At 36.1% G+C, this 13,173-nt stretch overlaps 1 protein-coding gene across 2 annotated transcripts in view; it reads right to left on the reverse strand.

Annotated features, from left to right (window-relative positions):
- Nucleotides 1–13,173, reverse strand: part of shroom3 (shroom family member 3) — a 63,437-nt gene that overhangs the window by 24,095 nt on the left and 26,169 nt on the right. The window contains exons 1-2 of one of the 2 annotated variants that reach the window (XM_084136192.1): nucleotides 11,435–11,640; nucleotides 3,218–3,316 (exon numbers count right to left, since the gene is read on the reverse strand). Coding sequence is in view for 1 of the 2 variants with exons in the window: in XM_084136191.1 (XP_083992317.1) it covers nucleotides 3,218–3,316 (99 nt within the window). In the remaining variant the exon portion in view is untranslated. Of the gene's footprint in view, nucleotides 1–3,217; nucleotides 3,317–11,434; nucleotides 11,641–13,173 lie in introns of those variants that run through there. The other variant, XM_084136191.1, reaches the window with a different exon arrangement.

The following is a 13,173-nucleotide window of genomic DNA, read 5'->3' on the forward strand; positions in this document are numbered from 1 at the left end:
GTCAGTGAATCTTTGACTCAACCGATTCGTTCAAAATGCTGAATCATTCAGTAATGAAACACGGTTGAGTGTTGTTGTGAGATGAGTTATAATTCTCTTGTGATCTTTGTTTGGAACTATTTTAGCTGCTGAAACAGAACAAAAACAGCCAATATTGCATATAAAATGTAAATGACTTAATTTGAACTGTTTATTGAACTATTATAGGAAATTAATGTAACATTTTCAATCGTGATGGTATTCAGGAAAACAGCACTCGTCGAGTGAGGTTGCTTAACATGTTAAAAATATTAAAAAAATGTATAGGTAGTATGTTGTTAACTGAGTTTCTTTTGTATGTGCTGCGGTCATTTGTTTAGATTTCTCCCCTTATTACCGTCTGTAATACATTTATTATACACTATCGATTGCAACTTACAATAAATGTAATAAAATCAGAATCATTCTCTCGTCTTAGTGATTCCCTAGTTATTTTTTGTTGTTATTGACATTCTAATCAGGCTACGTGTCCGGTTGGGGAAGTAAAATTCTCTTTTACTTGTCCCTTCAAAAAATCTACTTGTCCTGGACAAGCGTTAATGTCGAGCCCTTTATATGTATATTTGGATACTTTGATGAATAGAAAGTTCAAAAGAACAGCATTTCTTTAAAAATATATATTTTTTGTAACATTATAAATGTCTTTACTGTCACTTTTGATCAGTTTAATGCATCCTTGCTCAATAAAAGTTTTAATTAAAAATTAATTAATTAAATAATTTAACTTTTGAATGGTAGAGTACTTCTGAAAATAATGTGAGTGATGCTTGGCAGTACAAAAATTGCCACCATATGATTTGAGTCCCTTTTTTAATATCCGTTTTACCGTTTTAGCATGTCCACATCAAGCTCATCAACATCATGTGACCTTTCCATTACAGCCTGTTTACTTGATGGCTGTTTACTGTTTACATTATTCGGATGAAAGTGAGATTTCCGATCAGGTCGTCTCACTATTTATAGCATCTGTATAAAGTACTCCAGTTTTATTTACACACAGAAATAGAGGAAAAGAAGCAGAGAGAAACTAGTAAAAAGGATTCCTTTTGGCATGTGAGACAACAGCACAAGCTTACCCTAAAATGCACAAAAATCCGCTTAAAAGCCTGTAAACAACCCGAGTAACAGTGGATTTAGAGTAAACGGAGAAGGGATGCAATGACAGTCACCCCTAACGTGACCGTCAAGGAAAACATAAACCCAAATCCACTTCAGCACTTCCTTTTCCTGTAAGAGACATGTTTGTTTCCTGTTTCCCATAGATTAAAAAATAGAAGTGAGGTTTTGTTTCCCAGAGATGTTCACAAGTCTTTCATCTGGAGTCCGAGTCTAGTCTGAAGTCTTTATCACTGGAGTCTGAGTCAAGTCTGAAGTCTTTATCACTGGAGTCTGAGTCAAGTCTGAAGTCTTTATCACTGGAGTCTGAGTCAAGTCTGTAGTCTTTTGTCACGAGTCCGAGTTGAGTCTGAAGTCTTTATCACTGGAGTCTGAGTCAAGTCTGAAGTCTTTATCACTGGAGTCTGAGTCAAGTCTGTAGTCTTTATCACTGGAGTCTGAGTCAAGTCTGTAGTCTTTATCACTGGAGTCTGAGTCAAGTCTGTAGTCTTTTGTCACGAGTCCGAGTTGAGTCTGAAGTCTTTATCACTGGAGTCTGAGTCAAGTCTGTAGTCTTTATCACTGGAGTCTGAGTCAAGTCTGTAGTCTTTATCACTGAAGTCTGAGTCAAGTCTGTAGTCTTTATCACTGGAGTCTGAAGTCTTTATCACTGGAGTCTGAGTCAAGTCTGTAGTCTTTTGTCACGAGTCCGAGTTGAGTCTGAAGTCTTTATCACTGGAGTCTGAGTCAAGTCTGAAGTCTTTATCACTGGAGTCTGAGTCAAGTCTGAAATCTTTATCACTGGAGTCTGAGTCAAGTCTGAAGTCTTTATCACTGGAGTCTGAGTCAAGTCTGTAGTCTTTATCACTGGAGTCTGAGTCAAGTCTGAAGTCTTTATCACTGGAGTCTGAGTCGAGTCTCGAGTCATTTCATGCCTTACAACAAAAAAATAATAATTATAAACTTAAAAATCCTATTATTTGTATTATATAGACAAAATATATCTTTCTATTATTTGTTTTGTTTGTAATAAAGGTCCTAAGATTTAAGGGATAATGTAAATCCAGTTTGTTACTTTACAATCCATTACAATGTATAAAACAATCGTCCTGGCAACAAGACAAGTAGGTAATTTCAATACAATCGCTAAGTGGACGCAAGATGGCGCCAGTTGCGGTTTGTATACAGTAGTTTGTTATACAGCGGCGTTGTTATTGACAACAGTCATTTTCTGAAAATATCAAACCTCGGAATGTTTGGATTGAATGGATTAACATCCTTCCATCTCCTCTCTCTATAGAAATACATTAAGAGAGAGAAAAGCTGCGAAAAGATCGATAAAAGTAAAACAGTGCTATAGAGAATGTGAATGTGACGTCACGCGTTTCACTCCGCGTTGCATTTCGGGAAGGAGCCGCCATCTTGGCAGGATACACTATCCGTTGCCATGGTTACTTCAACAGTGAGACAAAAAAAAAATAGCAGCAGAGAGAGAGCAGCTTGATATTTGTTTGCATTTTGCGATACGGCACAGTTTCTTGGGATTAAATGGAGAAGGAGGAAGCGAAAGGAAAGGGGCTCTATCGGGAGAAAATAAAGCGTTATTTAGAGAAACTAAATTAATTATTATGTTTAATGTTTATAATATGTATATTATGTATTTTAACAGTGTTGTTCTATAAAACCTTATGATTACTTGCTTTTGATATTTTATTTGAACCAATCATTATTGCCTCATTATTATTATTATACATGTATTTTCAGTCAATTTAAGCCTTCTAAAGGTTTGGGTCTATTTCTATTACCACACACAAAAAAAAAAAAATCAGATTAATCGATTAATTGACAAAATAATCGAACAATTGTACTCGATTACCAAAATAATCGACCAATTACTCGATTACCAAAATAATCGTTAGTTTCAGCAAGTAAATATTACTCATTACAATTTTTTTTTTTTTTTTTTTACAATTTTAACCAAAATAAATATGGAAATATGGAATTAAACTAAATTCAAACTATTAATAAAACACTGGTGCAGATGCAATCTGGCATGACCGAATACAAATATTTAACTTCACACCTGTTTTTGATGCGTAGTTTCACTCCTCCGCTGCATCTGCTGTCTCTGGAAGGACTGAGAGGACGCCGGTCAGAACAGCAAGGGCCTGGACAACACTCTCTACAAACACAAACAGAAGTTTAGGTTAGAAATTCACTCTTTATAAAATCACAGACAATTAAAGTGCTTGTATCGTGGAAAACAGAACAGCTAAAATAAACAAAACATGATCAAATGTCCGTAACTAATCAAAACGTCCTGCTCAGTTCAGCCAGAACATCTTTGAACTTGTTCAAAGATTGTCATGATTATGGCATCACAACCATGAGCTCATTAAGTTAAAACCCGGTCAACAAAAAGTGTCAAGACGCCTGCATCGTATGTGAATGCTCCCTAAGAAATGCATGCGATGGACATGACTAAACAGGGCTTGACTAGTTGAATGTGAAAATATGTAATTTTGCACATCCCTAGTCTAGACAGTATAAGCTCATTGGTTACTTTGTAGATGATGCGTGTCTGTATGTCTTTAGATTATGTATTTTTGGAATTTGGAGAATCAATGTTGGTCAGAGAGTGAGAACTCATTTAAAAGTCCACGTGAGTGTATTGTGTGCACGTTTGGGATTGACTCAGTTCAAAAGCTGTGATGTAGTGGCCGTATTTGACAAAGGAGGCACCGACCGGTCCATTCACCACATGCTCACATGGATGTCATACACAGAGAGTTTCTATTAACCTGAAGGACAGGATATAGAGAAGCCAAGCCTACTGCGCACTGCTCTGAAGTAAAAGCATTATACATACAATTCATATTAGTTTTATTTCATGTACATGTAAACGCATTTATATTCATCATGATAGAGAGATATCATCTTTCTTCTTCTTATTATTATCACTAGCTATGTTTCTATCCACCTATTTTTATGCACATTTTGGGATATCATATAAAAAAGTGATAGATGGAAATGCCAAGATGCGGATAAAAAACGTATGCGCTTAATTGAGACGGATACATTTTTTATATGACAAGAAGACCTGCACATACTTTGCTATGGAAACATTTATCTAATAAATCCCTCGATGCACATCAAAAAACTCTATTATTTAGCCCTATTCGGACGGGACTAGTTTAACATGGAGTGGTAGGGTAAAGTAATTATTACCAGAGCTTCTCAGTGATTTTAGTCCCGTTCATATGTGCCATCTCAGTTATCATTACGGACAATGTCAGTACAGATTACGGCAACTTTTACCTTCAGTAAAAAGGTCTGGAAAAATTACCTCATGTAATACTAATCCCGTGCGAATAGACCCGCCGTTAATATGTATGTAAATATTTCACTGCGCAACCTGCTTTATTCACAAATGTATTAAGCGATATTCCAATTTTGCGCACAAGTTAAATTCGCAACTTTGAATGCAAACATAGCTACTGCTGAAAACAGTTATGCTGCTTATTTTTGTGGAAAATAATAAAACAATTTCAGGATTCTTTAATGAACTGAAATTTCAAAAGAACAGCGTTGGATTCCCTTTTTTATTATTCATTTATTTATTATTATTATTATATATTTTTTAAATGGTTGTGAATGTTCCTTTATGGCTCTCGTGTTGGGATGGGAGGGTGTTTCTTTTCTCTCTCTTTTTTTTTCTTCATGAAAACCTTGCCCTGTAAATAATAATAAAAAGAGGTTCACAAAAAAAAAAGAACAGCATTTATTAGAAATAGAAATCTTTTGTAACATTATAAGTTTTACTGTCGCTTATTAATTTAATGCATCCTTGCTGAATAAAAATATTAATCTCTTTCAAAATAGAACAAAACAAATCTAATTTATTATTTTTATTTTTATAAACTGAATGTTTATTCGTTATAGAAAAAAAAAATTACAAAGCATTTTGTGCGGCAAGTGCATTGAGACTATTTCATACGCTGCAACTACAAGAGCTTAGACAGCAAAACAGCAGCCCTCCCATCTCACTGAGGAATGGTGCGAGAGAAACACATGTAATGTTGACACAGCATTCCTATAGTTAGGGACTGTGTCATCACTCCCTTTTTAAAGGCTTTTTGAAAGGTTTAACACACAGCTAATAAAAGACAACACAAAGACACTCCAAACAAACCCAGCATAAACGTTCACTTAAAGAGACTAAGAGTCTAAAAACAAAAACACAAAAATTCTCACCCTCACGTCATTCCAAAACCAGTATGACTTTCTTTCTTTCCAGCATTGGACATGAAAAAAAAGATATATAATATGATTGATTGTGTGAATAGAGCAGCTTTGACATGAGCGTGAGAAAATGCTATCCCTTTAAAAGTGAACAGCATTCACATACCTGTTTTAAATGTTCTTTCTTTTTTAAAGCTTGATTTATCACTCTCTCTTCAAAAGGGTGTGTTTGGCCCGACTGCTGCAAGTATGCATTGGCTCGGAGTCATTTCAGAAAACACATTCTAATTATATCTCTATCAATCACTGCAAGTGGCCTGTGAAATGTACGGACATTTATTGGAGCGCCGAGTCTTGATATAACATCTCTGATCAACACATTAACAATCCATGATTTAGATCCCAGCGTCTGCATCTCTAAACTCCTCTGCTCAAATGCCCCAGCATTCCTTGCATACCTGCCCCCTGGAGGACCTTAGTGATCACCATAGAGACGTGACCACCATGCAACTTCCTGTAAACCCACAATGCTGCTCAGAGATACACCTACGTTCAAAAGCCGTTCAAGGGTGCATAAAAGTTCTTCTGAACTTTCTATTCATCAAACAAATATGTAGGGGACCATACATAATCACATTTGAGGATGGGCTCTTTTGATTTCTGGACAGTAAGGGTCAAATTTCTTCACGAGTGTTGATTTTTGCTAGATATCTTTTAAATAAATGGCTGTTTTTGAACTTCATACAAAGGAAAATTACTCTCACTGACCAGTGAATACACAGAGGAGTTCAAATTCCACATGGCTGTTGTTGTCTGTGTGTGTGTGTGTGTAAATATTCCATGCCACCCACACGCTTGACCCTTTCCTCACAGATCTGACCTCTTCTCTTGTTTATATGCGTCTCGAGTGAAACGCACCCAACCACAACATCAATCAGCCACGCAATAATAAACGCTGAGTACAGCCGAACTCTTCGCAGAGCACAAGATGAACAAGCGCGTTACTGAACAGAGACAGTCGCTTAGAGGGGGTCGAAGAAGACCACCAGCGCTAGTCCCACCCTGATCTATCATAAGACAAGATCTATCGGAGGTACTTAAAAAGTTCCCAAAAAAATGTTTTCGTATTGTTATTCAGATGAAACTTAGAAACCGGTGACTTTTTCCACATTTTCTCCACTGATTTTTTGTAGAGAACTACATGGAATTCTGCAGAATAGATTTAAACATGGTAAACGGAGGCAAAATGCAATGCTTTTATTTATATCTGAACATTTTAGCAATTAAAATGCAATTGTAATGGGAATAGTCTGAACATCAGATATACTGCACATCTGCAGGTGCATATACATGTATGTTTATATATCTCACACACACATACAATGATGTATACATATACACAATAACAAGTCAAATTAACTCCATAGACCTTATGTAGCCCCGCCCCTTTTCAGCGCTGCACTCATTGTCTTTTGTCTTTGTATATTTTCACTGCGATCTTACGTATTCTATTTATGAATTAAAACGGCTCGTTTTAAAATCTTCCCGGTCTACTGACATTTGTATAATGTTGATAAAGTTTTTTTCCACAAAAAAATTACTAAATGCATTTTCAACATGCACATTAGAAAGTGTTCTGAAAACATTAGCGGCACCGAGTTGCACTTTCAAATACAATACTTCAAATCTGGCAAACAAGGGGACGTTCCCTTTAAAACATGCCGTTCTCCTTGAACACACCCTTCACATGCATTTACAGATCCTGTGAAAGTGTTAAAGCTAAACCAGCTTGACCCGCTGCAGGAATGCCATCAACAGCCAAGAGAACGAATGCCGAGAGAAAGAACAAAGAAATGAAAGAATTTGTTTTGACAGACGTCACTTCATCACGTGAAGAAAAAAGAATGGCAGAAGAGTCAAATACGATTACTTTGTTTACTTTAATAATGCTGGTATTTACATGTGCAACTAAAAATCTGATATTAGTGCTTCTCAGGTTATTTGCTCTTGTGTATCATCTCTTCTCCCTAAACAATACAAAGATGAAGAGCTGACCTATCTATGTATCCGATAAACACAATCAATATAATCTGAAAGCTTATGCAAAACAGTGTCTAGCATAATGTTTTTCTTTTTTATTACTGTTTTTTTTTTTTACATGAGACAGCCAATCAGAATAACCTAGCAACTGCATAGCGACACGATAAACAAAACTTGCATTGTGGTGGCAACCCGTGCACAGCATGAACCATTCGGTCTCATTCACCCATTACGGTATAAAAAGTGTTGAAAATTTACAGTGTATTCACAAAACTTTTGTGGAAACATGAATTTGTTCTCATCATCATTCAAATTTGAATCCAAATTGTTCCAAAAAACTATGAAGAAAGATGCAGAATTATGTCTATGTCAGAATTACTGTAGGGCCAACTAGTTATTCAATTCCTAGAAAATGAATAATCTGGATTAATCAGCAATAATTATTATTATGATAAAATAATCTACTAATTATAATATAATATTAAAACTACTTCAAACTTTCTGGTCAGGCTTTCTCAAGCCAGCATAAAAGTCTTGACGAACCTTATCTAGTTATAATATAATCACAGTAAAATTTAATGCTATCAGGAATCATCAACTATTAACAATGATCATAACATGCTGCTATTAATATCATTTTTTAAATATATAATTATATTTATCAGGTATATAAACTATCCTAGTGTTACTGTATGGTCACTTATTTTTTTTATTGATTTGAATTAGCTTTAAATTGTCTCCTAAAGTGCAAATTCATGCATGAAAATGTTTATGCAAAAGTTTTACGGATGATTAGCGAAAGAGACCAATTTTCATCATAAAATATGAACATCTTGTTTGAATCTTCAGAGCATCGTTTCAGTTCATCTCCCCTGCATGCCTGCCCTCGGTCACTGAACACAACCCCCGAATGAAAGAAAAAACCAGGAACCCGATATCAGCGGAGAACAGGAAGAGACAAAATACTCTGGCAGAGGAAGAGAACAAAGGGATACAGATGAAAAATAAGAGATGATAAAAACAACAGGAGCTTTACATGGAATATTCACTTTGGGGATTAAGTGCTCTTTACACTTTGAAGCCACACCAGAAGTTCAACAAAGCTTTGCAAATAAATTAAGTGACAACCAAACACGCTGACCTTCAGTGACTCCCTCTAAAAAACAAACACGGTAACCTGACTTTACTGCATTCTGGATGAACACCTCTTCCTTTATCTCTTCTCTTTATCCTGCATTGGCTTCATCTTCTTGCTCTGTGTTTACAGCAGCTTAAAACAACGTAAAATCATAAAAACAATTCTCATTCCTACATGCCAGACAGTATTAACTTGTGCTTTTCAGAGTATCGTGTCGTTCATTATGCAGTGTGTTTTTGCGTTATCTCGTCTATGGACAATAAACCTCATGAATTTTGGATCTAGATGCAGGTGCAAAACACATCGTTCCAGACGAGTCAAACAAACGTGCACAGCAATAATCTACCTTACGCTGCTCCAAACACAGTCATATGTTAATTAAAGCAACAGTCCGTAAACTTTTTTGTGCTCAAAATTTACAAAATGTATATGATAAGCGAGCACATCATGAATCCATTTTCCAAATGGTGTTTTTGTCTTATCAATCAAGCTACCCATTTGAAAATATAGTTAGCTACACTATAAATAAACCGCTACTACAGCTAATAAAAAAACAACACTCCTTAAAAAGGCACAATATGTAAACATTTTGGAATAAATATATAAAAAACACAAGTACTTGCATTATCCCAAATGTTTCCAACAAAGTTTAAAATCCATAGAAATCCCAAATTTTTATCCAGTGTAACGGCCCGTGTCATTGTGTCGCCTGTCAGTGACATCATCCACGTTAGCCTCGACTTCCGGTTTTACTTCGGTAGAAACCAAATACGCTTTAATATATAGTGTTTTATCAGATAGGTGAGCAAATGTTGTGGCAAGCTTTATGCGTGCATTTAAGCGCTGATTAGGCTGTGTGTTATATATAGGCAATTAAAGGCTCATTACTATGATTTATGGCTTATTAATGTACACGCACGATTAGTCGACTAATCGCTTAAAATGAACGACCACTAGTCGACTAGAAAAATCTTTAGTCGAGGGCGATATTTCAAATATCGATTTTCTAGTGTTACATTTCTTTAACTTAAGCAGTACTGCTTGAAGTTATTGACATGTTCATTGCACTTGCACGATCAAATACACACACAACTAAATGCTTTTGACTGAATAACTTTTTTATCTTTAATATGAATCAATTTATATTTAATTCATACAGTGAAGACTATAGTGTTTAATTTATATTGAATTATTCAACTTCTGTATTTCTTAATGTTAAACAAGCCTATAGGCTTCTGTACCTGAAAAACTTAGTTTATTTAATTTGTAAATTTTTTCTATTTTATTTGTCCTATTGTTTGTAATTTGCTTCTTTATTCCTATTTTTAATATAAAAAATAAAATAAAATTGCCTGCCTTGATTTATTACAGAAGACTGCCAGTCATGTGTGTAATGATTGCAGTCAGCTCAATAATAATATTGTGTTGACTAATATGGGAAGAAAAATAAATGAATTCAGTTGGATTTTTTTACTCCAAGACCAATTAAACTGTCTACCACAGTCAAATAGGAAAAGTAACACAAAACAGTAAACTAGAATCAAATCAATGCATATATCGAATCGAATCTTTTTGTAATCGAATCGTGACCTCAAGAATCGATATGAATCGAATCGTGAGGTACCAAAAGATTCCCACCCCTTAATGTGAATTTAAGTGATCAAACAAACCTGTAACAAAGTTCAAGTTCAGGGAAGAAGGAGGAAGTGGGAACCGGTAAACGTAACTTTAATTGTAAAATAAAAATACACAACAAAACGAAAGGATCGGCAGCGGCCAACTGTGGCTACGCTTTTGTTACGGTTTTGAAATAGCGACCTCTAGCGGCAAAACTTACATACTGTGCCTTTAAAAGGATGATAAATATTACTTTTTAAAAAGAATAAAAGAGATCAGATTATATAAATGTATCTGAGTAGTATTTATCAAACACAAAATCAGTGAGAATTACATCGGATGACAACTTGAATTTATGAATTTTGCAACATTGACACTGTTATTGATCTGAACTGAAACAACATTGAACTAAATTGAACTGAATAATGACAACATTAACACTCCTGTTTAACGTGAAGGTGCTTTTAAAACAATCTGTATTGTATACAGTGCTGTATAAATAAATAAATAAATAAATAAATAAATAAATGCCTTTTACCTTACTAAACACAACCATTAAACCTAGAAACTGAGCTGAAAACAGTGACGAACAGCAGCATTTCATTTTTATATCAGTAAATCATTTTTCGCAGTCTATTCAACACAAACTAACACAGACGAGCCTTTCATTTGCATATGGAAACAGGGAGTTCATATGCAATTCTATGCAAAACAAAACGACTTTCTTACAGTAACCAAACTCAGAGCCATCACACCATGGTCTCATTCATATATGCAATATTAGTAATCTGTTAAATATTCAACCAAACGCACCTGGAAGCTTCACTAGTTCAACAAATTGTGGGCTAGTTGATATATAACATGCAGATGAACTTTTGTTTCGCAAGATCAAGGTTAAACTTAAGGAAACTGCATATTTTTTAGATGCTGTAACCGGTGTCTTTTGACAGCTCACTTAATATTCATACAAAGTGACTAATGACATTTCTACGGTACATATATTCCATGTAATCACAGAATTAATAAGGTCATAAAAATGACATGCATAGTAATTAGAAAAATGTGTTTTTAAACAGGTTTCGTTTGAGTCACTGCTGTCGCTTGCCAGCTACCCATTTATATAATGATATATAACTGTAGTGTGCTTTATTCAAAACAAAGACACATTGTTAGACACAGCAGGGAGATTATATAAACACAGAGATGATAGAAACACAACTTCTACCCGTTTTAAATGTATGTGTGTGAATGGGATTACAGTACCTGTCACGCTGATGAAGTGTCTGTCCGAGCACAGACCTAAACAAACCTGCAGTCAAACATCCAGAGCAACAGGAAATAAATCCCAACTTCACTCACTGAGGTTTAAAATAGACTGACTCCACAAACTGCACACGGACTCACACTAGCAAGGGAAGAACAACATCTCTCTGTTGCTCGCTCTCAAACACGGGTGACACATCAGAGGCAAACCACTGCGTCCTCTCAGCCAATCAGAGGAGCCGCAAGGTGACGTCACAGAGCAGGTTCCTCTCGTCCTGCCTTCTCTCTCTCTCTCTCTCCCTCTCATTCTGCCTCTTTCTTGTCCCTCACTTTTCCTAATTCAAGCTCATGCTAATGGACATTTAAATATTTTTACCTGTGGTGACTCAACCAGTTTCACATCTGAGTTCATGTCCTAATTTTCACCTTCCATCACAGTTTATATACATATTATGCATTTTGGCCGTTCATTTACACGACAACAGTGTTTTGGGGACCTGCAAATGCAAACTGCAATTTTGAAAACAGGTTTCCAAGTGCAAGCTATCGTCTCTGTGGATTTGTGAAAACAGTGACATCATGCACATGTGTAAAACGTCTTCAGTCCATAGGCATGCGCAACCAAAACATCAATGGTGGTCTACTCTACAGGACTGTGTTTGTGCTGCTCAATATACTGTTAATTAACGCTTCTCCAGCAAAGTGTAGATTTACTGCACCGCTATTCTAACATCACCAACTAATTCGAATTCAGACCTCGGCAACTTCTGGCCTGGCATACAGGGTTTTTAGTTGTTTTCGTTGTAATAATACTTAACAAAATTACAATTGTTACAGTATTTTTGATCAAATAAATGCAGCAATGATGAGTATAAGAGACTTCCTTTCAAAAAGAATAGTGGCACCTGCTTGTCCTTTCATATATATATAAAAGGGCAGGTGGGTGGCAATATCACGAAAGGCTCTTGAATTGCTCTAACAGGTGGGAATAAGGAAAACCCGTCCTATTCCACACCTGTTTTGACTCCTGCGCCTTGCATCTGTGTGTGGTGAGCTGACCGTCACCATAGAAACATACAAACCTTGACCACCACAAAGCATTCAGTCCAAACGAGGGGGTGTTACCGGCTACAAATGTGCTTATATGTGGGTGGAGGAGGGTGTTCACATCACAGATAAACGCGAGTAAAACGCAATAAACGGCATCTGGGCCTGTTAGCTAGAAAAGCTCAAATTAAAGACTGAGATCTTTGCATCAGATGCCGCAGTAATGTGACTGACAATGTGACCTATTTAGACACTTCCCAGCATCATGCATACGTTTTCCCTCACTGAAAGCAAAATGCTGTGTGAAGCAACAGAACTACAGCCGATAAGAACATATTTAATGATAGATCTCATCAACAGGTCAAATAAAAGGCCACACAGTAAACACTGTTTGTTTAATTTTATAAGCCAGTGTCTCTCTCTCTCTCCCTATCCCAATCTCATTTGTATAGTGGTCTGGCAGAGTGCACCGAAACGCGTTATGCAACAAGCTGTATAGCTGCCATAATAATACTGATCCATTTCCCTGTGTTGATATAAACAAACCAAAGGTGTCTGCTAGTATCTAATGCCCCGACCAGCCTATAATAAAACAGGTCCAGGTTCACATTAGCATGTGATCAGTTTCAGGTGTGTGCTAAGGTTCAGATGTCCTGATGTGCAGTCGGATACACGTCTGTCTGTGTGTGTGT

Source organism: Abramis brama, assembly GCF_963993115.1.
Source record: "Abramis brama genome assembly, chromosome: 15".
Taxonomy (NCBI): Eukaryota; Metazoa; Chordata; class Actinopteri; order Cypriniformes; family Leuciscidae; genus Abramis; species Abramis brama.